The sequence below is a fragment of the Lithobates pipiens genome, unplaced genomic scaffold, assembly GCF_037356315.1.
Source record: "Lithobates pipiens isolate NorthernLeopardFrog02 unplaced genomic scaffold, aLitPip1_a1.2 Scaffold_6, whole genome shotgun sequence".
Classification (NCBI taxonomy): domain Eukaryota; kingdom Metazoa; phylum Chordata; class Amphibia; order Anura; family Ranidae; genus Lithobates; species Lithobates pipiens.
Genome location: NW_027507881.1, coordinates 5,810,894 through 5,835,146, shown reverse-complemented (window position 1 = coordinate 5,835,146; position 24,253 = coordinate 5,810,894). Strand labels below are relative to the sequence as shown.

At 43.7% G+C, this 24,253-nt stretch overlaps 1 protein-coding gene across 1 annotated transcript in view; it reads left to right on the top strand.

Moving 5' to 3' along the window:
- LOC143958207 (dual specificity mitogen-activated protein kinase kinase 1) overlaps nucleotides 1-24,253 on the top strand; it is an 80,387-nt gene that overhangs the window by 37,755 nt on the left and 18,379 nt on the right. Inside the window, exons 6-8 of the mRNA XM_077467682.1 lie at nucleotides 11,229-11,353; nucleotides 18,890-19,097; nucleotides 21,049-21,113. Coding sequence (XP_077323808.1) covers nucleotides 11,229-11,353; nucleotides 18,890-19,097; nucleotides 21,049-21,113 — 398 coding nt within the window. The remainder of the gene's footprint in view (nucleotides 1-11,228; nucleotides 11,354-18,889; nucleotides 19,098-21,048; nucleotides 21,114-24,253) is intronic.

Here is a 24,253-nt window from a genome sequence, read left to right as displayed (position 1 = left end):
ATTCACATTCAGATTGAGGGTTTTAGTTAAAAAGTCAAAAAAAAAAAAATTATAATTTTTGGCCTTTTCTGGATGGGTTAACAACTTTTTATTTTTATTTTTTTAATATGTGGGAATTGTTGTTTATTTAGATTGTATTTCATTATTACATTTTAAGGATAGATAGAATTTTTTTTATAATATATGTTTTACTGTAGTTTTTGGTACCAAAATTTCCATTTGGAAAGGGGTGTATGTGGTGCATCGAAACCAAAGATGCAGGATGCCCTTGGCCGAAAACCAAAATGGACAGTTTTAAGAAAATAATAGAAAATATATATAATTTCGACTTTTTAATTAAAGTGGAGGACCTCCCTAAAAAAACAAAATTACATTAAAATGTTCGAAAAATTATATTATATATAAATTATATATATTTTTTTAAACTTAGCAGAAATGCCTGTTGCTAGGCAGATCTTCCTAATCTGCCTCTTCCTACTCTGTGATGATCTTTGGTGGACTTTGGTCTTCTCCTCCTCACGTTGTCTTCTGGGGAGTCGGGCGCGGTGTGTGTCCCAGAGCACAGAATGTGTGTGTCCCAGAGCACAGAATGTGTGTGTCCCAGAGCACAGAATGTGTGTGTCCCAGAATGGGGCATTCACAAAGCGCTGCGCAACTAGCGCATGCGCAGTAGGAAACAGGCAGTGAAGCCGCAAGGCTCCACTGCCTGTTTCCCTTAAATAGAATGGCGGAGCCGAGGGACGGGTCGGGCCCGGGCGCACGATATCACGGGCATAGGTAAGTGCATAGGTAAGTGCGCTTATTAAAAGTCAGCAGCTACAGTGTTTGTAGTTGCTGACTTAAAAATAAAATAAAAAATTAAGCTGGCCCACTGCTTTAAAATCGTGAATTTATTTTCGGCCATCACCGACACCTTTTTGGCCAATAGACTGCATTCACACGGAGTAGTTTTTGAAGTTATTTTACATTAAAAAAAAAAGAAACCCGCAAGAAAAGCTCAAGGAAAAATACATCCCTTTTTAAATTCTACGTATGTCTTCACAGTTGCAGTTTTAAAAATCTTGCTTTCTGCATCTTTGGGGATAAACAGCAGAGGTCACCCCAGAGGCTGCCTTACTTTGTGGAGGCATGGGGGAAGGGAGAAGAAAGAGAGCCGGGGGTCGCTCCGGCAAGCAGACATTCTCCTTCCGGCCGATAGTGAACCAGAAAGTGTGTCCTGAGACACGGTTGGCCAGGGAGTGCCAATAGTCCAATAGGGGCCTATCTGATTGGCCAGGAGGAGAATGACAAAGAATAGAGAATTTTCATTCGCTATTGTAACACAACTGGGTAGGATCGGAGCGCAGTGCTTCGTCATTGAAATCCATAGTCCGGCGTCCCTGCATGTAGATCAGGGGCCCTCCTTTACCTCCACTGGTAGGTGAAGGGAATAATATTGTATACATGGTGGTTCTAGGGCCCACCCGTTCTTCTGGGGAGCCTGGTATAGGGGTATCTAATAGAGATGGAGGTAATTGGGCAACATTCGTTCCCCCCAATCCCCACTACAATTTATGACCTCAGAAGATCATGTGTATGATGTCACTTCCTGGTTCACTGCTGTCTTTCCTTGGCTAATGTAGCTGTGGATGCAGCTAATCAAGCATGATCTGTGCTGGATTAACTGCCGCGAATGGCAGGGGAAGCATTAGGGGATATAATGGACCCCCCCCCAAAGTCTTCATAAAGAGCATCTGGGCCCTGCCACCCCATGGCACTTGTTGGCCTCCTTGTGATAGCAATAAAGGTAAATGGGGGGGGGGGGGGAGAGAGAATCGGGAACGGGCTGAAAGGTGAACAATGTATGGCCAGCTGTAATCCCTGGTGTGCACTGATCCCCACCCATTGCTCGGTGTATGGTGACGTGTATTGAGCATTTAAATTGCTCAGGTCTCATGGGGGTTCTATGACGGGTTGTCTTGCTAGGAAGGATTCAGATTGCAGCGTTGTGCATCATCGATCCTGAAGTCCCCATTCATCTAAATGGCTCCTGCGGGGGATGTCAGACACATCCAGAAAAGCATCATTTTAAAGCAAGTGCTGTATATGCTTCAGTTTCAATAATTTATACACCGTATTTCTGAAAAATACTCGGCTATAAAACACAGATAAATAAACCGTCTTATTTCATGAAAGTGTTATGGATTGTGACTTAAATCTTGAAATGAGCCGGAAATCGGGTCCTGCACTTTATTTTATTATAGGTTTTTCTATATCGTCGTCCCATTATGTATATTGTTTAGTCTCATCAGTCCCTGCCCTCCAGAGCTTACAATCTAAAGTTCCTATCTCACATACAGTTGTGCTCAAAAGTTTACACACCCTGGCAAAATTTATGATTTCTTGGCCGTTTTTCAGAGAATACTTTCACTCATGGTTAGTGTTTGGCTGAAGCCGTTTATTATCAGTCAACTGTCTTTACTCTTTTAAAATCATAATGACAACAGAAACTACCCAAATGACCCTGATCAAAAGTTTTCATACCCCAGTTCTTAATACCGTGTATCGCTCCCTTTAACACCAATGACAGCTTAAATTCTTTTGTGGTATTTGTGGATGAGGCTCTTTATCTTCTCAGGTGGTAAAGCTGGCCATTCCTCTTGGCACAAAGCCTCCAGTTCCTGTAAAGTCTTGGTCTGTCTTGCATGAATGGCACGTTTTGAGATCTCCCCAGAGAGGCTCAATGATATTGAGGTCAGGAGACGGAGATGTCCTCTCCAGAACCTTAACTTTATTCTGCTGTAGCCAATAACGTGTGGACTTGGCCTTGTGTACTGGATCATTGTCATGCTGCAATGTCCAAGTACGTCCTGTGCACAGCTTCCCGGCTGAATGCAAATGTTCCTCCAGTATTATTGATAACATACTGCATTCATCTTTCCATCAGTTTTGACTGCATTTCCTGTGCCTTTTGCAGCTCACACATCCTCAAAACATCAGCGATCCACCTCCGTTTTTCACAGTAGGGATGGTGGACCTTTCATCATAGGTCTTGTTGACTCCTCTTCAAATGTAGTGTTTATGGTTGTGGCCAAAAAGCTAAATTTGGTCTCATCACTCTAAATGACTTTGTGCCAGAAGGTTTGAGGCTTGTCTCTGGGCTGTTTGGCATATTGTAAGCAGGATAATTTGTGGCATTTGTGTAGTAATGGCTTTTTTCTGGCGCCTCGACCATGCAGCCCATCTTTCTTCAAGTGCCGCCTTTATTGTGCAGCTTGAAACAGCCACACCACATGTTTTCAGAGAGTCCTGTATTTCACAATTTTCCTGCATCTGAGATTTTAGTTGGTCTACCTGACCGTGGTTTGGTTTCAACAGAACCTCTCATTTTCCACTTCTAGATTAGAGTTTGAACACTGCTGATTGGCAATCTCAATTCCTTGGATCTCTTTTTTTTTTTTTTTTTTTTTTATATCCCTTTCCTGTTTTATACAGTTCAACTACCTTTTCCCGCCGATCCTTTGACGATTCTTTTGCTTTCCCCATGACTCAGAATCCAGAAATGTCAGTGCAGCACTGGATGAAAGATGCAAGGGTCTGTCAGGAGTCCAGAAACTCATTGACCTTTTATACACAAACACTAATTACAAGTAAACAGATCACAGGTGAGGACGGTTACCTTTTAATAGCCATTCAAACCCTTTTGTGTCAACTTGTGTGCGTGTTATCAGGCCAAAATCACCAGGGGTATGTAAACTTTTTTGATTAGGGCCATTTGGGTAGTTTCTTTTGTCATTATGATATAAAAAGCGTAAACACAGGTGATCGATAATAAATGGCTTCAGCCAAACACTGACCATCAGTGAAAGAAAGGTTTTTGTGTTTATCATTCGTATTCTCTGAAAAACGGCCAAGTCATAAATTCTGCCAGGGTATGTAAACTTATGAGCACAACTGTACATGCATATAGCATATGTTGGAGCCAATTTAGACAGGAGACAATTAACCTCCCGACCATTTTAGCATTCTGTCATTTTTCATAAGCGGTTGGGTCTTGGAAGTGACATTTCCAGCTTGGAGTTACTTTGTCATCATGTGATCAGCCCTGGAAACATTGTAACAGATCATTTTGGATACATTCCAGTCTGACATCCCAACAGGGTACAAAGTTTCCTTTTTTTTGTGGGGGAGGGGCCTGGAGAGGTGACACCTTCAGCTTGCAGTTCTTTTACTTTGTCATCATGCGATCATCCCTGGAAACATTGTAACTGACGGAACTAATGCATTTATTTTTATTGCGGGTATTTATATAGCACCGTACTTTACATATTCTGTATTCACATCATAAAAGGGTTATGAAATGTAAATCTTTCTGGAATGAGCCGCCACTGATTGCCATCGGATTCTGTACAGTTATTTACATAAAAAAAATATATATTTATTATTGTGTGTGTATGTATGTGTGTGTGTATATATATATATATATATATATATATATATATATATATATATATATATATATATATATATATATATATATATATATATATATATTCATATCAGTACAATCAAAGGCCTGACTCACACCTATGCAATATTTGGTGCTTTTTTGCGGAAACGCAGTAGAATCCATTTAAAGAGGAAGTAAACTCTGATGGGTTTACTTCCTCTTTGTCTCCCTGCAAAGTTAAAGCATAATGGACTACTATGCATCACATCGCATCGCATAGTAGCCCATTATGTGTCACTTACCTGACACAGGAGCCAGCGAAGTCACCGCTGTCCCCTGTAGTCTGGCGCATCCATCTTCTCGGTGGGTCTCGCTGCTCCGGCGCTGTCATTCGTCGGACCTGCGATGACGTCACTCCTGCGCATGAGCACGGGAGCCGCGCCACTCGCGGCATATCGCCAATAACTGCGGCGCGCTCAGTTCACCTGTGCGCCGCTGTCTACAGTGCATGCGCCATAGACGGCGGTGCCTGTCTTTCGGCAAATATCTCCTAAACCCGTGTAGGTTTAGGAGATATTTCTTAGACCTACAGGTAAGCCTTAATCTAGGCTTACCTGTAGGTGAAATTGTGTTGTAAGGGTTTACAACCACTTTAACATGGTTTCCTATGGGACACGTTCACATCTGTGCTTTTTTTTTCCAGCCGCCGAGGGTCAGGGACTTTTTTTTTTTTTTTTTTTTTTTTTATGCAAAAGGGTGCTTTTTGGTTTAATAGACTTCAATGGACAAGTGGCAGTAAAGCATGTAGTGCGAATTTGATGCATTTTTTATTTAATTTTTTTAAAGTGGAACTTCCGCTCATTTGTGTCCCAACCAACCCCCCCCCCCCCCCCTCCAGTGCCACATTTGGCACCTTTTCAGGGGGGGGGGGGGGGTGTCTACCTGTCTTTGACCGGTGTATCCCGTCCCCACTTCCGGGAGCTGTGGCCATTGGCGTCAGCGATCGGCTCCCTCCTTCCTTCCCCGGGCCGCGGGGCCAGTAGGAGGGAGGAGCCTCACGCATGCACAGTAGGGTTCCCGGTATTCTGTTGAGAAGTGCCCCCCCCATCGAATAGTGTCTGGCATGCGCAGAACGGTGCCGCACTTCAGCTGATTTGTCGATCAGCTGGAGTGACGCGACCATGGCACATGCGCACACTCTGAGAACTACGGTCTCCCTCTGCTGTTTTGTATAGGTTCAAATTGTGCCTGTGAAATGGTATCTCCCATCGAGAAGACGCCTCCTAAGATATGCGCCCTGGTTAAGTCAGCCCAGCTGATCAGCAAATCAGCTGTTGTGCTGTTCCATACGGCGCATGCGCAGTACATACTGGGCACTATTCGATGGCGTGAAGCCGTAAGGCTACACGGCCGGATCCCCTTGCCTGCAATGGTGGCGGCAGCACCTGACAGCTGATGGAAACATCGGCTGCGGTGCCGACATCGCTGGACTCCAGGACAGGTAAGTGTCCGATTTTATTAAAAGCCAGCAGCTGCAGTATGTGTAGCTGCTGGCTTTTAATTTTTGCAGCGGTTGGCGTGACTCCGCTTTAATCTGCCCAACAAATAATTGCAGAAATTGATCAAAAGCAAACTGCGTAGATGTGAACCAGGCCTAAGATCCCGATCTCACATTCATACATATTGGGGGCCAATTAACCTCCCAGCATGTCTTTGCAGTGTGGGAGGAAACTGGAGTACCCGGAGGAAACCCGCACAGGGAGAACGTGCAAACTCCAGGCAGGTAGTGTCTAGAGATGCACCGAAACTTTGGCAGCCGAAACCTATCGGCCGAAAATGGTGTTATCGCCATTTTACCAATAAGAGAAAAAGGTGCCGATAATGGCGCTGAAACCGTGCAAGATTTTACTGTCTATGGTGTGGTGGTTATAGGTCATGTGACTCGAAAACCGCATCAAAAATGTAAAATAGTTGTGCTATTTATGTGTTTTTGCTGTGCTTTCAATGGGGAGGTGCATTTTTTTTTTTTTTGTTCTGATCAAAAATGCAGCAAGCAGGAATTTTGACACCACTACAGAAGCGCAACGGACCAGTGTAAAGACATGCATAGAATTTTTAAGCCTGGATTCAGGCTGGTGCGATGCAGACACCGCATGTGATTCGCACAGGAATCGCGCGCTATTCCTGTTCACATCGCATGCGATGTCTGTGCGGTGCGATTTCAGCCATATATTTTGTATGGCAGAAATCGCATCCGCACCAAAATGTTGTAGGACCCCCTCCCTCACCTGAACCGCATCACATGAGTGTTCACACCCATGCCATGCAATTCTGCCAGTTGCACTGCGTTTTGCGTTATGTTTCCGGTTATCGGTAAGATAACGTTGACGCTGGCATCAGATCGCATGGACACCTTGAGATTGCTTGGAGTGTGATGTGGTGCGGGGGAAAACGCTGAGAATCTTGTGCGTTTCCCACATCGCATAAGTGTCGACCATTTTTCTTGAACTTTTCTTGCGCTAAAGATGCCGAATTAAAGGCAGACAATAAATTAATATTTTATTTAAGTTCATATTAATTAAAAAGTGGAATAAAAAAAACATTCTATATGGAAAAAATAAAAATTATATAATTTTTTTTTAAAACGGACCTTTTCGGCAACAAAATTCCCATTCGGTGCAAGCTAGCAGTCTCCTATTGGGATTCAAGTGAATGGGGCCACTCTGCAGCAGCCCATACTACATGCAGTGCTAGTATGAGGTTCAAGGGTTCCAAAACAGCCGGGGGGGGGGGGGGGGTGGGGGGCATACAATGTCTCCTCCTCCCTCCTCCTCCCTCCTCCTCCCTCCTCCCTCCTTCCTCCTTCCTCCTTCCTCCCTCCTCCTCCCTCCCTCCTTCCTCCCTCCTCCCTCCTCCCTCCTCCTCCCTCCTTCCTCCTTCCTCCTTCCTCCCTCCTCCCTCCTCTTCCTCCCTCCTCTTCCTCCCTCCCTCCTCTCAAATGCTCTCTAAAGAACAATCACAACGCTGGATCACTTTTTAGAGACCAATGCTAGTGTGAACGAGGCCTTGGGGGGGATGGGGTAATAAAAAATGTTCTGCCTGGAGTACCTTGATGTAGATCAGGGGTCTCCAAACTTTCTAAACATAGGGCCAGGTTATTGTCCTTCAAACTTTAGAGGGGTTGGACTATGGCCAGTGGAAGTGGAAATTTTCCTGGCATCAGTGGGAGGAATAGTGCCCCATCATTGGTATCATTTGGGAGGAATGGTGCCCCATGATTGGGATCAGTAGGAGGAATAGTGCCCATGATTGGGATCAGTAGGAGGAATAGTGCCCCATGATTGGGATCAGTAGGAGGAATAGTGCCCATGATTGGGATCAGTAGGAGGAATAGTGCACCATGATTGGGATCAGTAGGAGGAATAGTGCCCCATGATTGGGATCAGTAGGAAGAATAGTGCACCATGATTGGGATCAGTAGGAGGAATAGTGCCCCATGATTGGGATCAGTAGGAGGAATAGTGCCCCATGATTGGGATCAGTAGGAGGAATAGTGCCCCATGATTGGGATCAGTAGGAGGAATAGTGCCCCATGATTGAGATCAGTAGGAGGAATAGTGCCCCATGATTGGGATCAGTAGGAGGAATAGTGCCCCATGATTGGGATCATTGGGAGGCATAGTGCCCCATCGTTTGTGATCAGTAGGAGGAATAGTGCCCTATCATTGGGATCATTGGGAGGCATAGCGCCCCATCGTTTGTGTGTCGGCGGGAGGAGTGGCGCCCCATCGTTTGTGTCGGCGGGAGGAGTGGCGCCCCATCGTTGGTGTCGGTTGGCAGAATAGTGTTTTGTATCAGTAGGAGGAATAGTGCTCCAAGGGCCAGATAAAGGCAAGCAAAGGGCCGCACTTGGTCCCCGGGCCACAGTTTCGAGACCACTGATGTAGCCATTGACTTAATTACTGGCCGTATATATGGGGTGTCCTAATGATGTGGCCATTATGTACTATGGGAGGGCTGGCTGCAGTGTTTTGCGGAGGAGAATAGGAGGGAGCCTGCGAGTCTCTCAGTGTAGCTGTAGAGTTAATGATTTGCCCCCCATGGGAAATGCTTTTAGAGCATCTGTCTCCTAGTAACTGAGATGTATTGTTAGCGGAGAGAATGTAGTAAGTGCCGGCTTTACACCGGGTCTAAACCGACTGCACTATTACAGCGGCCTTCCTCCATCCAGCACTGAATATGACTTAAAGACGCGATAAGCCCAATAACACAAATGTAATATATTGCAGCATACAATCCTTAGATGTGGTGGCTGCATTAGTTTTTTTATTTAGTTCTTTTTAGTTTTTTAGTTTTTTATTATGTTTAGGCCCCCCCCCCCTTTTTTTATTCTCACCTGGTGATCTGGCCAGTAAAAAACTTCCTTTCTTAGGATGTCTTCACTCTGATCACAGCGTCACCTCCTCACACCTCTCTCTAGAGGGGTGGCAGTGGATGTGGTATACTTGGATTTTGCAAAAGCGTTGGACACAGTTCCCCACACACGGCTCATGTGTAAGGTAATGTCTACAGGTTTGGAAATATCAGTTTGTAAATGGATAGAAAATTGGCTAAAAGACAGAATTCAGAGAGTCGTGGTTAATGACTCTTACTCTGAATGGTGTAAGGTTATCAGTGGTGTACCCCAAGGTTCAGTGCTGGGACCCTTACTTTTTAATATCTTTATAAATGATATTGGGTCTGGGATCAAAAGTAATATTTCTGTCTTTGCAGATGACACCGAGCTATGTGGTGCAATAACGTCCTTACAGGATGTCGCCAATTTACAAGCCGACCTCAATACACTGTCTAATTGGGCGACTATGTGGCAGATGAGGTTTAATGTTGATAAATGTAAAGTTATGCACTTGGGGGCTAAGAATATGCATCATACATACTAGGGGGAGTACAACTGGGGGAATCCATAGTGAAGGATCTGGGGGTTTTGGTAGACCAAAAGCTCAATAATAACATGCAATGCCAAGCTGCTGTTTCCAAAGCGAGCAAAGTCCTTTCCTGTATTAAGAGAGGTATGGACTCCAGAGAGAGAGATATCATTTTGCCCCTGTTCAAATCATTAGTAAGACCTCACCTGGAATATGCCGTTCAGTTTTGGGCACCAGTTCTCAAAAAGGATATCGGGGAACTGGAGAAAGTGCAGAGAAGGGCAACCAAACTGATAAGAGGCATGGAGGAGCTCAGCTATGAGGAGAGATTAGAGGAACTAAATTTATTCACTCTTGATAAGAGGAGATTAAGGGGGGATATGATCAACATGTACAAATACATTAGGGGTCCATATAGTGAACTTGGTGTTGAGTTGTTCTCTGTACGGTCAACCCAGAGGACACGGGGGCACTCTTTACGTCTAGAGGAAAAGAGATTTCATCTTCAAGTACGGAAAGGTTTCTTCACAGTTAGAGCTGTGAAAATGTGGAATAGACTCCCGCCAGAGGTGGTTCTGGCCAGCTCAGTAGATTGCTTTAAGAAAGGCCTGGATACTTTCCTGATGGTACATAATATAACTGGGTACTAACATAGGTAAAGTTGATCCAGGGAAAATCCGATCGCCTCTTGGGGGATCAGAAAGGAATTTTTTTCCCCTGCTGTAGCAAATTGGAGCATGCTCTGCTGGGTTTTTTTTTTCGCCTTCCTCTGGATCAATTGTGGGCATAAAATTGGGTATCTGGATTGTACGATTATTTTTTATTTTATTCATTTGTTTTTAAGGTTGAACTGGATGGACTTGTGTCTTTTTTCAACCTGACTAACTATGTAACTATGTAACACCTGATTTAATCTTCTTCTTTTTTTTTTTTTTTCATTGCCGTACTACCGTGTTGCAATCGGATGCATTGCACGCCAATCATGAGTTTAAATCAGGTGGTGAGGAGGCAACGTGTCACTTCCTCGTCAACTGTCAAACGCACTCAGATCACTTTTCAGAGGGGCAGCAGTGCTTCTGCACTTGTGAACAATGCCTATCATTAGTTTGGGTAGGGATTGGGAGCAATAAAACTGCATTTAAACCATACCACCCCTCCCCCCCCCCCAACTTTGTGTGAGTGAGCCCTAAGGGTACCGATGCCAGTGCACAAAGCAAGGTCCATAAGGACATGGATGAGCGAGTTTGGGGTGCAGGAACTTGACCGGCCTGCACAGAGTCCTGACCTCAACCCGATAGAACACCTTTGGGATGAATTAGAGAGGAGACTGTGAGCCAGGCCTTCTCGGCCAACATCAGGGCCTGACCTCACAAATGCTCTTCTGGAAGAATGGTCAAACATCCCCATAGACACACTCCTAAACCTTGTGGATGGCCTTCCCAGAAGAGGTGAAGCTGTTATAGCTGCAAAGGGCGGGGCCAACTCAATATTGAACCCTACCGACTAAGACTGGGATGCCATTAAAGTTGATGTACATGTAAAGGCAGGTGTTCCATAATTTGACAATAGAGTGTATGTACTAGGAGGACCTACCTAACAAGTTTCGCTCTGCCCCCCTGGAGCTTAATCATGGGGTAATCCGTACGATTAGGCTCTAGGGGGGGTGGGACGAAACGCGTTGAGCGTGGCCTGGTTGGCTGAAACTCCCACATACTCCTTTACAGAGGACTTGCAGCAATGTGCGGCTTATGAGATGCCGTTTTTTCCTCCTAAGAGTTGGTAAGCAGCCGATATGTAATACATTTTTGGGGTTTAATGTCACTTTCACCCCTCCGCAGTTCTATTCCCTCCCCGTCATCCTGTTTTTCTTACAGACGTGAAGCCGTCTAATATCCTGGTGAACTCCAGAGGTGAAATCAAGCTCTGCGACTTCGGGGTCAGCGGACAGCTCATCGACTCGATGGCCAACTCCTTCGTGGGGACGAGATCCTACATGTCTGTGAGTATCCATGGGGGGGCGCTGGTGGACGATGGATCTGTGTATGTGTTTGCCCTCCTTCCGTTGTGTAATTCCGCCATGTGCCATACGGGAAGGATGATTACAGCACGCTCTGGATCGCACTCGCTCGCATTGTGTGTCACGCAGCAGATGGAGTGTCAGAACGTCCTCCCACACTGTTGGTTGTGTGTGTAATAACAGCTCTTCAGATGGCGCCCCCCCCCCCCCCCCAATTTGTGCCTCGTCTCCTTGATTTATTGCAGAGAACAGATTGGAGTTCTTTATGTAATTCTATGGGTAGCAGGGCTGTGTGCTATTCATTACGTAGAGCAGATTTCATCTGTGCTGCTGATAAAAGCATGCATCAGATTTTGGGATTGGAAAGGAAAGATCTGTTCGGACAAGACAGCTGGGATAGGGCATGGGACCCTGTTGCCTGTCAGTTACGGGCGCACGTCCTACCTGAAACTTCAGTGTGCCATCGTACGGGCACCATAGGATGATAAGTACAGATCTCAGTCAAGATGAATTCTGGGAATTATAAGGGGCGCAGGGGTCAGGCGTATTCCTTACCCTACCCTAGCCCTCGGTCCCTCAGTCGTGCAGTCAAGACAGATTTAAAGCTGAATTCTGGGAATTGCCTAAAATCTACTCTTGCAGGGAGAACCCCCCCCCCCCCGTCTAGGGGTGCAGGGGTTAGGTGTATTCCTTACCCTACCCTATCCCTCGGTCGTGTAGTCAAGACAGATTTAAAGCTGAATTCTCGGAATTACATAAAATCTACTCTTGCAGGGAGAATAAACCCCCCCCCCCCAACCCCCAGTCTAGGGGTGCAGGGGTCAGGTGTACTACTTATCCTATCCCTCTGTCGTGCAGTAAAGTCAGATTTAAAGCTGAACTATGGAAATTGCATAAAATCTTCCCTTGCAGTAGGAACACCCCCCCCCCATCAGTCTAGGGGTGCAAGGGTAAGGCTCTTTAGTTACCCTACCTACTAGTCTAGGGGTGCAAGGGTAAGGCGCATTACCCCATCCTTCAATCCCTCAAGTTGTGTAGTCAAGACAAATTTAAAGATAAATTCTGGGAATTACATGAAACCTACCCTTGCAGGAGGAAGGCCCCCCCCCCCCCCAATCTAGGGGTACAGGGGTCAGGCGTTTTGCTTAGTCACTCAGTCAAGTCAAATTTAAAACTGAATTCTGGAAAATCTTCCCTTGCAGTAGGAACAACCCCCCCCCCCCCAGTCTAGGGGTGCAATGGTAAGGCTCTTTAGTTACCCTACCTACTAGTCTAAGGGTGAAGGGGTAAGGCGTATTACCCCATCCTTCAATCCCTCAAGTTGTGTAGTCAAGACAAATTTAAAGCTGAATTTTGGGAATTGCATAAAACCTACCCTTGCAGTAGGAACGCCCTCCCAATCTAGGGGTACAGGGGTCAGGCGTATGCCTAACCCTATCCCTCAGTCACTCAGTCAGGCAGTCAAGTCAAATTAAAAACTTAATTCTGGAAAATCTTCCCTTACAGTAGGAACAACCCCCCCCCCAGTCTAGGGGTGCAATGGTAAGGCTCTTTAGTTATCCTACCTACTAGTCTAAGGGTGCAGGGGTAAGGCGTATTACCCCATACAAGTATTTCATTCATTCATTCATCCTTCAATCTCTCAAGTTGTGTAGTCAACACGAATTTAAAGCTGAATTCTGGGAATTGCATAAAATCTACTCTTGCAGTGAGAACACCCCCCCCCCCCCCCCCGCTCTAGGGATGCAGGGGTCAGGCGTATTCCTTACTCTACCCTATCCCTCTGTCCTTCAGTCATGCAGTAAAATCAGATTTAAAGCTGAATTCTGTAAATTGCATAAAATATTCCCTTGCAGTAGGAACACCCCCCCCCCCCCCCCTCAGTCTAGGGGTGCAAGGGTAAGGCGCTTTACTCGCCCTACCCTATCCCTCAGTCACATAGTCATTTCAAATTTAAAGTTGAATTCTGGGAATTGCATAAAATCTACCCTTGCAGTGAGAACACCCCCCCCCCCCCCTTCTAGGGGTGGAGTGGCAAGGCATATTAATTGCCCTTTCTCTCACTTCAACGCTGTTCTATTCTGTCCAAACTGCTAGGCTGTAGGCGGTCCCTCTGCGTCCTAATGTCCACTTGAAGACCAGGTTTTTTCTGGCACGGTCTACAAGTAAAAAATAAAATAAAAATCTGCATTTTTTTTTTTACTAGAAAAATACTTGGCACCCCCCCCAAAAAACTATTACTGATATAATAAATATAAATAAAATGACATTTTCTTTTAGCAGAGACCCCAGAGAATACAATGGCGATCATTGCAAATTTTTATATTGCAGAATATCTACAAAGGGGTTTTTCAAACACTTTTTTTTTTTTTAAATACAGTTAATATTTTTATGCAAAAAAACACTCTGTATCCAATTTTTTTGAAAAATATAAAAGATGATGTTACGCCGAGTAAATGGATACCTAACATGTTACGCTTTAAAATTGCACAGGCTCGTGGAATGGCAATAAAAGACGATACTTAAAAATTCTCCTTAGGTGACACTTTCAAAATGTTTACAGGTTACCTTTACAGTTGGAGGAGATCTAGAATTTATTGTTCTCACTCTAACTTTTTGTGGCAATACCTCACATGTGGGGAGAGCACCGTTTTTATATATGCATGTGCGACTTATGTATGCCTTCATGTCTGTGTACGAGCACAGAGGGATAAGGGCATTTCAATTTTTTTATTTTATTGTTTTGGATCACTTTTTTTTCCCCCCCTATTACACGGAATGTTAACATCCCTTGTATTAGAAAGAAGGGATGACAGGTCCTCTTTATGGAGAGATCTGGGATCTATTAGACCCCCAAATTTCTCCACTAACTAAGCAAAAAATATAAAAAAAAAAAAAAAAAAAATTGATCTTATGCTTTTAGGCCGGGTTCACACCGCTGCGATGCGGGAACGCCGCGAATACGCGGCGTTTTCCCGCATCGCATTACTCCCGCCGGCAGTTCACACTGCCCTATGCGGACGGCTGGGAGTGTCAATGATATGTTAATGACACCCCCAGATCCGCCCGCATATCGCAGTGCGATCTGCCGACTCGCACAGGAATCGGATCGCATGGTGTGAACCCCCCATGCGATCCGATTCTGTTGCGGACCAAAAAAAGGGTCCCGTGCGAGTTTGCTGCGGGAGCGATGCGAATTCAGCCATACTATCTGTATGGCTGAACTCGCATCGCTACGGAGATCGGATGTGATTTGCGGTGCGAATCACATCCGGATCTCCCCCCGCAGCAGTGTGAACCCAGCCTTAAAAAGACTTCTGCCTTAGAATGGAAGAGACATCACTTCAGCCCACCTAGATCAAGGAAATGCAATTTGTGGACCTCCAGCTTGTAGTCTTGGGACTACAAGTCCCATGAGGCATAGCAAGACTCTGACAGCCACAAGCATGACACCCAGAGGCAGAGGCATGATGGGACTTGTAGTTTTGTAACAGCTGGAGGTCTGCTAATTGCATATCCCTGTCCTAGAGCATATAGTTGAGCAGAGATGATCTGGTCTCTCCTCGCCTCTATGGGCAGCCGCACGACTCGTCGGATCGTTTCCTGGGCTCGCCGGTAAGGACGGTAAGCCCGAGAAGCACGATATCCTTTTTGCTCCATCGCTGTTCTCTTCTGCCTTAACCTCTGGGCGGCTGGTGGTCCTATCAGGTGCAGGCTGTTGACACTGCAATTGTACAGGTGCAGCATGCAACTGGAAATCGGGCAGCAGTGCTGGACAGGTTGCACAGTTGGAGGGCCCTGCTGTAGCCACCCCCGTGCTGCTGGGCATTTAGTCTAGGGGGTTGCAGGAGTAAGGTGCATTACCCAACCATATCCCTCACTCCAGTGATGTCCTCTTCTCTCCCAATGCTGGGCAGTAGGCAGTTCCTCTGCGTCATCATGTGCAGCGCAGGGCACAAGTAGAACCACAGGCTTCTGTTCAAAAAAAAAATAAATAATAATAATATAATAAAAAAACTAACTTTTTTTTTTATATTAACTTAAGGGAAGGTTACAACCCCTAACAGATTTTATTTTTTTGCCGTCTGTGTCCATTGCAGAGATTTTCCCTTCACTTCCTGTCCCATTTAACAAACAGGAAGTGAGAGGAAATCCCTGCAAATTAAGGGAATCCCTTGAGGACCCCCTAGGTCACCAGAACTAGTGTCCCCGTTGGAAGATTTCCTTCTATATTTATTTTTCTAGGGACAACCCAAAATTTGAGATTTTCTTTTACTTTCAATGGTACACAGGACAAATAGAGAGGGCACAGACAGCAATGAAAACTGATAGGGGTTCTAATCCATTCTCCAAAAAAAATTGCCTTTTTAGTTCTACTTTAACCTTGCACTGAATATGACTCTTCCAGTAGTGTTAAAGCCAAATGAAACTTTGGAGAGTCTATTTCTAAAAGAGGGGGGGAGGGGGACATTTCTGTGTGAGGATGCACATCCTCACCGTAATTTGCCTAATCTGTTTTATTTCTTACAATTGTCAAATTGTCAGCTCCATCTAGTGGCTGTAATACATTATTTTGCTGAAATACCTAGATCAGGAATACTACTGAATTTTGACCACTAGATGGCACTGGCAATCCTAGGAAATATATTGTGATGAATATTTGATAGCTGTGGGAATGCTTGAGTCATTTTTTTTTTTTTATTTCTTTTAAATGGGCCCCTAAGAATTCTTGATAAAGCAGGAGCATGCACACATGAGATACCCAACATTAGACCTAATTCATTTTATTTTTACAAATATAACAAAATATTTTTTTTTTTATTATTTGTTTGCTAGAATTCAGCTTTAAGTGTTTTTTTTTTTATAAAAAAAAAAAAATCACTTAAAGCTGAATTATAATTTATTTATATTTAGTGTGTGTGTGTATATATATGTATATATGTCTGTGTGTGTGTGTGTGTGTATGTGTGTATATATATATATATATATATATATATATATATATATATATATATATATATATATATATATATATATATATATATATATATATATATATATATATATATACACACACACGACGGAAAGTATTCAGACCCCCTTAAATTTTTAACTTTGTTATATTGCAGCCATTTGCTAAAATTATTTTAAGTAAATTTTTTTTTCCCTCATTAATGTACACACAGCGCCCCAAATTGTTTTGTTTTAGAATTGTTGAAATTTTTGCAGATTTATAAAAAAAAAGAAAAACTGAAATATCACATAATCCTAAGTATTCAGACCCTTTGCTCGGTATTTAGTCCTTTTGATCTAATACAGCCATGAGTCTTTTTGGATTTGGGGCTCCTCTGCCATTCCTCCTTGCAGATTCTCTCCATTTCTGTCGGGTTGGATGGTAAACGTTGGTGGACGGCCATTTTTAGGTCTCTCCAGAGATGCTCAATTGGGTTTAAGTCGGGGCTCTGGCTGGGCCATTCAAGAACAGTCACTAAGTTGTTGTGAAGCCACTCCTTCGTTATTTTAGCTGTGTTCTTAGGGTCATTGTCTTGTTAGAAAGTAAACCTTCGGCCCAGTCAGGTCCTGAGCACTCTGGAGAAAGTTTTCGTCCGGGATATCCCTGTACTTGGCCGCATTCATCTTTCCCTCGATTGCAACCAGTCGTCCTGTCCCTGCAGCTGAAAAACACCCCCACAGCATGATGCTGCCACCACCATGCTTCACTGTTGGGACTGTATTGGACAGGTGATGAGCAGTGCCTGGTTTTCTCCACACATACCGCTTAGAATTAAGGCCAAAAAGTTCCATCTTGATCTCATCAGACCAGAGAATCTTATTTCTCACCAAACTAACAAAAAACAAAAAAAAACAAACTCCATGTGGGCTTTCATGTGTCTTGCACTGAGGAGAGGCTTCAGTCAGGCCACTCTGCCATAAAGCCCCAACTGGTGGAGGGCTGCAGTGATGGTTGACTTTCTACAACTTTCTCCCATCTCCCGACTGCATCTCTGGAGCTCAGCCACAGTGATCTTTGGGTTCTTCTTTACCTCTCTAACCGAGGCTCTTCTCCCCCGATAGCTCAGTTTGGCCGGACGGTCAGGTCTAGGAAGGCTTCTGGTCGTCCCAAACGTCTTCCATTTAAGGATTATGGAGGCCACTGCGCTCTTAGGAACCTTAAGTGCAGCAGAAATTTTGGCCAAATCTGTGCCTTGCCACAATTCTGTCTCTGAGCTCTTCAGGCAGTTGCTTTGACCTCATGATTCTCATTTGCTCTGACATGCACTGTGAGATGTAAGGTCTTATATAGACAGGTCTGTGGCTTTCCTAATCAAGTCCAGTCAGTATAATCAAACACAGCTGGACTCAAATGAAGGTGTAGAACCATCTCAAGGGTGATCAGAAGAAATGGACAGCACCTGAGTTAAATAAATGAGTGTCACAGCAAAGGGTCTGAATACTGAGGACCATGTGATATTTCAGTTTTTATTTTTTAATAAATCTGCAAAAATGTCAACAATTCTGTGTTGTTTTTTTTTTTTTTTTTTTGTCAATATGGGGTGCTGTGTGTACATTAATGACCTACAGGTAAGCCTAGATTAAGGCTTACCTGTAGGTCCAAGAAATATCTCCTAAACCTACACAGTTTAGGAGATATTTGCCAAAACACAGGCACCGCTGTCTACGGTATATGCGCCGTAAACAGCCGGCGCACTGAGCGCACTGCTGTCAACGGCGATATGCCGCGAGTGGCGGCTCCCGTGCGGATGCACGGGAGTGACGTCACCGCGGCTTTGCCGAATGACAGCGGCGGAGCACCGAGACCCCACCGAGAAGATGGATGCGGCGGACTACAGGGGACAGCGGTGACTTCGCTGGCTCCTGTGTCAGGTAAGTGACACATAATGGACTACTATGCAATGCAATGCATAGTAGTCCATTATGCCTTACCTTTGCAGGGAATGAAAGAGGAAGTAAACCCATGAGGGTTTACTTCCTCTTTAAATGTTTTTAGCTGCAATATAACAAAGAGTGAAAAATGTAAGAGGGTCTGAATACTTTACGCCCCCACAGTATGTATGTATGTGTGTATATATGTGTGTATGTATGTATGTATATGTGTGTGTGTGTGTGTATATATATATATATAAATATAAATTTTTATATAGTGTGTGTGTGTGTGTATATATATATATATATATATATATATATATATATATATATATATATATATATATATATATATATATATATATATATATATATATATATATATATATATATTATATAAAATATCTCTTGCTTTGAGATGGTATGACTCCCATGCAAACACCAATATAGTTCTATGTTGTGCCTGATGGTATTGCCTGTGCCGGTGAACAGATCGTATCTTCCATTCTGACATTTTATGTTTTGGAGGTTAGAAATGGAATCCTTGTTGGTCACTGGAAAAGATCCTGGACCATACAGAAGACCGCTATGGGGAATTCCAAACCTGAAGATCTGATTCTTTTTGTATTTTAGCCGGAACGGCTGCAGGGCACACACTACTCGGTGCAATCCGATATCTGGAGCATGGGGCTCTCACTGGTTGAGATGGCCATCGGCCGATATCCAATTCCTCCTCCTGATGCAAAGGAGCTAGAAATGATGTTCGGCTGTTCCGTAGAGGGCGATCCGGCAATATCTGAACTGCCTACCCGCCCCAGACCACCGGGACGTCCTATCAGCTGTAAGTGTTACCTGGGAAGGTGGGCAACCTGCCTTTTTTTTTTTTTTATGTCAGTTCACTGCATGGTAGAAAGTTTACAAACCCAATGATAAAGGCTAAAAAAAAAAAAAAAAACAGGTCCATACCACCATGGTCTAAAGGCAAAGTTCCCCTTTTTGCAATAAATATACACACATACAGTGCCCTAAAAAAGTATTCATAACCCTTGACATTTCCCAGGTTTTGTCATGTTACAACCAAAAACGTAAATGTATTTTATGTGATTGACCAACACAAAGTGGCACATAATTGTGAAGTGAAAGGAAATGAATAAATGTTTTTCAACATTTTTTACAAATAGGTGAAAAGGGTGGTGGGGCATTTGTATTCAGCCCCCTTTACTCTGATACCCCTAACTAACATCTAGTGGAACCCATTGCCTTCAGAAGTCACCTAATTAGTAAATAGAGTCCACCTGTGTGTAATTTAATCTCGGGATAAATACAGCTGTTCTGTGAAGCCCTCAGAGGTTTCTTGGAGAACCTTAGTGAACAAACAGCATCATGAAGGCCAAGGAACACACCAGACAGGTCAGGGATAAAGTTGTGGAGAAGGTTTTTAAAGCGGGGTTAGGTTATATAAAAACATCCCAAGCTTTGAACCTCTCACGGAGCTCTGTTCAATCCATCATCGGAAAATGGAAAGAGTATGGCTCAACTGCAAACCTACCAAGACATGGCCGTCCACCTAAACTGACCGGCCGGGCAAGGAGAGCATTCATCAGAGTAGAGCCAAGAGGTCCATGGTAACTCTGGAGGAGCTGCAGAGATCCACAGATCAGGGGGGAGAATCTGTCCACAGGACAACTATTAGTCGTCTCTCCACAAATCTGCCCTTTATGGAAGAGTGGCAAGAAGAAAGGCATTGTTGAAAGAAAGTCATAAGAAGTCCTGTTTGCAGTCTGTGAGAAGCCATGTGGGGGACACAGCAAACATGTGGAAGAAGGTGCTCTGGTCATTTGAGAACAAAATGAACTTTTTGGACTAAAAGCAAAACCCTATGTGTGGAGGAAAACTAACACTGCCCATCCCCCTGAACACACCATCCCCACCGTGAAACATGGTGGTGGCAGCATCATGTGGTGGGGATGCTTTTCTTCAGCAGGGACAGGGAATCTGGTCAGAGTTGATGGGAAGATGGATGGAGCCAAATGCAGGACAATCTTAGAAGAAAACCTGTTAGAGTCTGCAAAAGGCTTGAGACCGGGGAGGAGGTTAACCTTCCAGCAGGACAACGACCCGAAACATCCAGCCAGAGCTACAATGGAATGGTTTAGATCAAAGCACATTCATGTATTAGAATGGCCCAGTCACAGTCCAGACCTAAATCCCATTGAGAATCTGTGGCAAGACTTGAAAATTGCTGTTCACAGACGCTCTCCATCCAATCTGACAGAGCTTGAACAATTTTGCAAAGAAGAATGGGCAAAAATGTCCCTCTCTAGATGTGCAAAGCTGGTAGAGACACCCCCAAAAAGACTTGCAGCTGTAATTGCAGAGAAAGGGGGTTCTACAAAGTATTGACTCCGGGGGGCGCCATACAAATGTACCCCACACTCTTCACATATTTATCTGTAATACATTTTTTAAAACCATTTATCATTTTCTTTCCACTTCACAATTATGTGCCACTTTGTGTTGGTCTATCACATAAAATCCCAATAAAATACATTTATGTTTTTGGTTGTAATCTGACAAAATGTGGAACATTTCAAGGGGTATAAATACTTTTTCAAGGCACTAATGTAGTGCAAGGGTCTGCCTAATTGTATAAAATTGAAAGTTTAGTTTTGACCTCATATATTCTTTGGTTTTTGGTAAATCTAAAGGAAAATTTGTACAAGGAAATTAAACCTGTATGGCAATTAAATAGGATTGTGTCTAATTTTTTCCTTTTTATTCTCTTGTTTTAGCTTATGGTCCGGACAGCCGCCCTCCCATGGCGATCTTTGAGTTACTGGATTATATTGTGAACGAGGTAAACAAAAAAAACTGCCTGCATTACATGTCCACGTCCTCCCAGGGCTGTCATTTGTCAAGCTGTTCAGTTTTATTTCTTCTGGATCAACCAATGGAATTTGGAGATGTGTATGATTTTATTCATCCTCCATAGACTCTGCTGCATTTAAACTCCTCCAACTCTGTACACTTTATTCTGCTTTTTCTCAGTGACTGACCCATGTCCTAGTCTTTAGACATGTGCAATTTTGTTTCCTTTCCGAATTTTAGTTTTTTAACTAATTTTGACAAATCCGTTAATTCGGAAATATCCAAATTAACGAAAACCTGTGTAATGAATTTTTCTGAGTATTCGTTAGATCGTAAACCTGAAATAATTAACTTAACTTCTACTAATTGTAGGTACGGTGGAGCCTTGGATTACGAGCGTAATCCGTTCCAGCTTGTAATCCAAAGCACTCTCATATCAAATCGAGTTTCCCCATAGAAGTCAATGGAAACGAAGCTAATTCGTTCCGCATTGACTTCTTTTGCGTGCAATACCGCATGTGGCCAGAGGTGGGGGGGCACCGGAGAGGTTTGGAAATACTCGAGGACAGCTTGGCTGAACTCAAAAGGCCTTGGAAACACTCGGGAATGGAGTGTTTGTTTCCGGGTATTTGAGTGTTTGTTTCCGGGTATTTGAGTGTTTGTTTCCGGGTATTTGAGTGTTTGTTTCCGGGTATTTGAGTGTTTGTTTCCGGGTATTTGAGTGTTTGTTTCCGGGTATTTGAGTGTTTGTTTCCGGGTATTTGAGTGTTTGTTTCCGGGTATTTGAGTGTTTGTTTCCGGGTATTGGAGTGTGCGTTTCCGGGTATTGGAGTGTGCGTTTCCGACTATTTGAGAGTATTTCCGACTATTTGAGCGTATTTCCGACTATTTGAGCGTATTTCCGAACCATTCCAGGACCCCCGCACCTCTGGCGAAATGCGGTACTGCACATCCCATTACCTTGAATTCTGCTAGTTTTGCGAGACAACACTCGTAAACCGAGTCAGAAAAAAATAAATAAAAGTTGCTTATCTTTCAAAATGCTCGTTAACCATGTTACTTCTAAACCAAGGTTCCACTTTATTGGAGTTCCCTTTCAAATTTGGCTGTTAGTGAACGTAACGAATATACATTTATCCAAAGTTACGAATTATCCAAAACGTAACGAATGACCCAAAAAACAAAAAAAAAAAACAGAAAAAAAAAACCGATTGAAGTGAAAGCAAAAAAATTTTTCAGTAGTGCACGTCTACTACTCTTAATTGGTATACAGTGAGGGAAAATAATTATTTGGTCACCTGCAGGTTTTGTAAGTTTGCCCGCTTGCAAAGAAATGAAGGGTCTTTTTTTTTTATCATAGGTGTATTTTAAATAATAGAGACAGAATATCGACCAAAAAAACCCCAAAAAAACGCATGATACAAATGTTATAAATTGAGTTGCAATCCAGTGAGTAAAAAGTATTCGATCCCCAAGGAAAACATGATTTGGTAGTTGGTGAAGAAACCCTTGTTGGCAATCAGAGGCCAGACGTTTCTTGTAGTTGGTGACCAGGTTTGCACACATCTCAGGAGGGATTTTGGTCTACTCTTGGTCTACTCTTGGTCTACTCTTGGTCTACTCTTGGTCTACTCTTGGTCTACTCTTCTTTACAGATCTTCTCTACATAAGGTTTCTTGGCTGTCTCTTGGCAACTCGAAGTTTCAGCTCCCTCCATAAATGTTCTATAAGATTAAGGTCTGGAGACTGACTAGGGCACTCCATGGCCTTAATGTGCTTCTTCTTGAGGCACTCCTTTTGTTTCCTTGGTGGTATGTTTTGAGTCCATGTCATTCTGGAAGACCCATCTTCAGTGTTCTGGTTGAGGGAAGAAGGTTCTCATCCAATATTTTTATTAGACATGGTCCTGTCCATTGGCCTCTCAATGTGGCAAAGTCGGTCTGTACCTTTTAGCAGAGAAACAGCCCCAAAGCATCATGTTTCCACCTCCATGCCTGACTGTAGGGATGGTGTTCTTGGGGTCATAGTCAGCATTTTTCTTCCTCCAAACATGACAAGTTGAGTTAATGCCAAACAGCTCAATTTTGGTCTCATCTGACCACAGCACTTTCTCCCAATCCTTCTCTGAATCATTTAGATGTTCATTGGCATATGTGCCTTCTTAAGGAGGGGGACTTGTGTTTGGAGGAAGAAAATGCTGACTATGACCATAAGAACACCATCCCTACAGTCAAGTATGAAGGTGGAAACATTATGCTGTGGGGCTGTTTTTCTGCTAAAGGTACAGGCTGACTTTGCCGCATTGAGGGGCCAATGGACGGGGGCCATGTATTGTATAGTCTTGGATGAGAAACTTCTTCCCTCAGCCAGAACACTGAAATTTTGTTAATGGATGGGTCTTTTTAGTATGACAATGGCCTAAAACATACCGCCAAGGCAACAAGAGTGGCTCAAAAAGAAGCACATTAAGGTCATAGAGTGGCCTAGCCAGTCTGCAGACCTTAATCCTATAGAAAATGAATGGGGGGAGCTGAAACTTCGAGTTGCTAAGCGACAGCCGAGAAACTTAAGGATTTAGAGAAGATCAGTAAAGAAGAGAGGACCAAAATCCCTCCTGAGATGTGTGCAAACCTGATCCCCAACTACAAGAAACGTCTGACCTCTGTGCTTGCCAACAAGGGTTTCTCTACCAACTACTAAGTCATGTTTTCTTTGGGGGTCCAAAACGTATTTTACTCACTGAACTGCAACTCCATTATAACATTTGTATCGTGTTTTTTCTGGACTTTTGGTTGATATTCTGTCTCTATCAGTGGTGGGGCGCCACACTAATGCCTTTTCTATGAGGTCTGTTTTTCATTTTATTTAAGGCACATGATTAGAGCCTAAGGCTTGAAAAAATTTTGTGATCCTAGCAAATCAATTATTTTTCCACTTGTAATACTAGCGAATTGATTTTCGCTATCGATTTCCAGCTTCTCCTCCTGGCCAATCAGGACAGGAGGCGGATCTAAAGAACACCGGGTCAGCTGAGAGGAGAAGCTTGGAAAGCCGCAGCGCCCGTGACCGCTAGAGGGGTAAGTGCGGAAACCCCCCCCCCCCCCCAAAAAAAAAATGTTTAGCGCCAGC